Source organism: Rhagoletis pomonella, unplaced genomic scaffold, assembly GCF_013731165.1.
Source record: "Rhagoletis pomonella isolate Grant_MI unplaced genomic scaffold, Rhpom_1.0 Rhpom_scaffold_01677, whole genome shotgun sequence".
NCBI lineage: Eukaryota > Metazoa > Arthropoda > Insecta > Diptera > Tephritidae > Rhagoletis > Rhagoletis pomonella.
In genome coordinates this window covers 1-3671 of record NW_023460231.1, presented here as the reverse complement: position 1 = coordinate 3671, position 3671 = coordinate 1, and the positions used below count along the sequence as shown (strand labels likewise).

The 3671-nt window shown below is 33.4% G+C and overlaps 1 protein-coding gene across 1 annotated transcript in view; it reads right to left on the bottom strand.

The window, feature by feature from the left end:
- The window catches only part of LOC118752594, a gene marked incomplete at its 5' end in the record, with an annotated part of 12672 nt that extends 11268 nt beyond the window's left edge, over positions 1–1404 (bottom strand). The window contains 2 exons of the mRNA XM_036487487.1: positions 160–406; positions 1309–1404. Coding sequence (XP_036343380.1) covers positions 160–406; positions 1309–1404 — 343 coding nt within the window. The remainder of the gene's footprint in view (positions 1–159; positions 407–1308) is intronic.
- Positions 1405–3671: the final 2267 nt, after the last annotated feature.

Genomic DNA, 3671 nt, shown 5'->3' with positions numbered 1-3671 from the left:
ACATGCAAGCATTAATCTTTAAAGTTAGTATATTCGAACCCAACATATGGTAATGCAGTTGAAAAAAGAGCACCATAAAATATGTTTGCAAAGAAATAATAAATGTAATTAGAACAGTTTTTTTTCTGTAATAGGAAATTTAAAATCTTCAAAACTTACCGCTGATTAATGAACGGATCCAAACGTTTAGTTATTGGATCTAATCGTAATGTAGCCGGTGAGCAGTAAGGTCCAATTCCCGCGTTATTACCAGCTGCCACGCCCACTGTATACATAACACCCTCGGTTAAGTTGGCCAACACCAGTGTCGGCGAGGCAGAGTCTATGGTCACATTCGTGAGTATACGTGAAAAATTGTGTGCGGTATCAATGCCACGCACAATCACGTGATAGTAAAGTAAAATGCCTGTGAAATAGAGTAAAACAAAATTTTAAGAGAAATGTACAAAAAACAGGGACCGTTTTAGTTAAAACGCTTATTAAAAAAAATCGCACTTTAACAGTCGTTTTTTTTACTTTTGTCTAATTACTCCTCAAAAAACAGTTATTTCCGATTTTTATTTTATAAATCCAACATAATTATTTTTGATTTTTGTCTAAATAATATGCAAATAACATTAAGTTTTGATTTTTAAATTATATGTCTTAGATAACAGTTATCGAAGACTTTTATTTATAAATGGCATAAATAAAAGTCAGTCACTAACCGATATTTTTTAAATCATGCTTATAAAAGTTATTTGTATAAGTCGTAGTTTTGTTCTCCAACACCTTCTTAACTAAGAAAAATGGTACAAGACTTTTATACGTATGACTTAAAAAATAAAAGTCGGTGACTGATATATATTGATGACTTGTAAAAGTAAAAGTCACTGACTGATTTTTATTGATGACTTTTATAAATAAACGTCTTCGGTAACTGTTGTCTAAGACATATAATATAAAAATCAAAAATTACTATTATTTGCAGATTATTTATATAAAAATGAAAAATATTTCTTATTTTGGATTTATAAAATAAAAATCAAAAATAATTGTTATTTTTTTAATTTTGCATAAAAATTTCAAATAAAAATTTATTTTCAAATTTGATTCTCGGTGAAAAAAGAAATCGATTGGTATGTATCACTTAGTTGTACAACATTTCCTTCATAGTGAATTTTTCAATGACAGTTTTCATCAATAACTGTCCCCAATAAAATTAAAGTGGACCGCAAATTATTCTTTTAAATTTGTGATTTCTGTTGCACAAATTCAATAGCTCACAGATAAATTAATAACCAAAGATCGTTTATTGGTATGACTTACCATGCTGTGGTTTCATTGGTGGCGCCCGCCATTTTAAGAAAACTGCCGAGGAGTTAAGTAGTACAGCTTCCATACCAAAAGGTGTTTCATTTATCACTGTAAGAAATAAAAAAAGTTGATGAATTACATACCTATTTGTTAATGTAATGAAATTTCCAAGATAAAAATAATGTTTATTCCTGATCAAGCTTATCGCTGCTTTGACTCCCTTCGAATTCATCATCAAAAGTTCACTTATGAAATTTTTCTAGTATGCCGGATGTGTACCCAAAATATGCAATAGATGCTATGCAAATTTATATTAGGCCATATTCTTGTTTTCGTGCGAGTCGAAAATTTAAAAATTTTGTATAGAAATTTAATACATACAATACAACAATACAATACAACTTTTATCGGGTGATTTAAAATTTGATAATATTAAAAACCTACTATGCGAAGCGGCTGCACAAATTTAGAAGAAATATGACAATCGTATCGGTTATACCTTACAAATATTTGGAATAGTTTGAAGGTTTATGAAACCCTATCTTGGGCATTTTAACGCCGTGCGGACTTTCTAGTGATATTCTTATTATTTGAAGCTGCAACCGTTTTTCGATTTAAGGCCAAGCCACTTCGCCAATCTTCTTTTTCTTTTGCAAAGTTCCGCCAATTAACACTATACGAACGAGGACCTTCTTGCTTGCACTTGTTGCTTCTATTGTGTTCATGTGTAGTCCAAATTTTCGAAATTGTACTTTTGGTGTTAGAAAACCACTATGCCGCCGATCGGAAGATGAAAAATTGTCCCATGAAGTCGCATTTCACAAAGATTAAAAGTTACCAGTGCAATTAGCCTCCAGGAAAGCTTCAAAGTTAATGAAAAGCTTGAATTGATACAGAACGAACTCAGAAATGAGAATCACACGCAATGGAATGGCAATGGAATATACATATGTATGTATGTCTTTTGACGTCCACAACTCCATAATCAAAGTGGATAAGTCGTAAGGTGAATTGTTAGTAAAAATGTTGCACCAAAGGTTTAAATAAAAAAAAATGGTTTTCAGGGGCATGACGTTCGCCGGATCCTCTAGTATTTTCCTATTTTCTTTAGTCTGCAGTCGTAGATCTCAAACCAATTTAAATTAATTATTTAAGCACCTATGTGTTTCTCACTTAGCTAATGTATCGCTTTAAAAAACTATTCTTAAGCACTATATTCATATCCATGAATATTATGCAGTGAGTGTGCAAAAAATCAGGGACTGAGAAAGTTATTATTCAAATGACAGTGAGTAAAGTCTTGGGATTTCAAGGAAAGTAGAATTTAGCATATGAATACGAGTCTGCAGTGATTTAAGCGAGACAATTTGAATAAATATGTATACACATTGCATAAGCATATATGAAATGCATACATATATGAAATTCATTAGAAATGTGTTTAAATACGCATGTGTATGTAAGTAAGTAAACAAGCATTCCCTCAGTGCCAGCTAAGGAGTGTGAGACGACTGTCTGCGCAAAACCCCCAATTGGCGAAGTGTTGGAATTTTGTGGCAACGCTTGCGATTTCTAACTCATTGCACTAAGCTATTTTCATCTGCAGCTAAGGCCACACTTTGTTGAGGTTCTTTTATCTCAGCATGCTGTTGTATGTGTCTTTTTTGTTTCTTTATTTATTTTTTTTAAGTCTCATTCCTAACTTGCACTTTTGCATTCATTATTGTGCACACATACATACATATATTTTCATGTATGAGTGACTTTAATAAGAAAAAAAGAAATGAAAAGTAAAGGTAAGCCGTGCAAAGCAGGCATGTTTAGATAAACAAAGAGGAGACGGGCGAGCAGACTCATGGCGACCCACACAAGGAGAATTCTGGATCTAAGGCTGGTAGGGGCTTTCACCAATACAATCGTACATTTGTCCAAATGCAAGTGTAACCTCAGTGGAGTGGTTCGAATGTGCATCTTAACTCCCAAAGGAAGCCAAATCAGCCGGCTGAGATGCATTATTTCCATGCGATTCACACATGCAGACAAATGACTGTGGTGTAGCCATAGTCTTTTTTGTTTTGCCAAATGAAGCCCACCCTTCTCATTGCACAAAACATCGTTTACTTTTGCTGCTTTGTGCTCTTCTTATTTGCATCATTTTTCAAATTGCAAACAAATTGTAGCACGAAGGAGAACAGCAGCAGTTGACATTTGAGTTGCGAAGCAAATAAAGACACACAGACACACACATTCATATATGCTCTGCTGCATATTCGCTGCATTTGTGGCAATACTTCAGCAAATACGCTGATGCAAATAAATAGAAACGCCTTTAAAGCGAAATGTTGGAACTTTTGCGTTTTGCGGTTGTTTGCTCA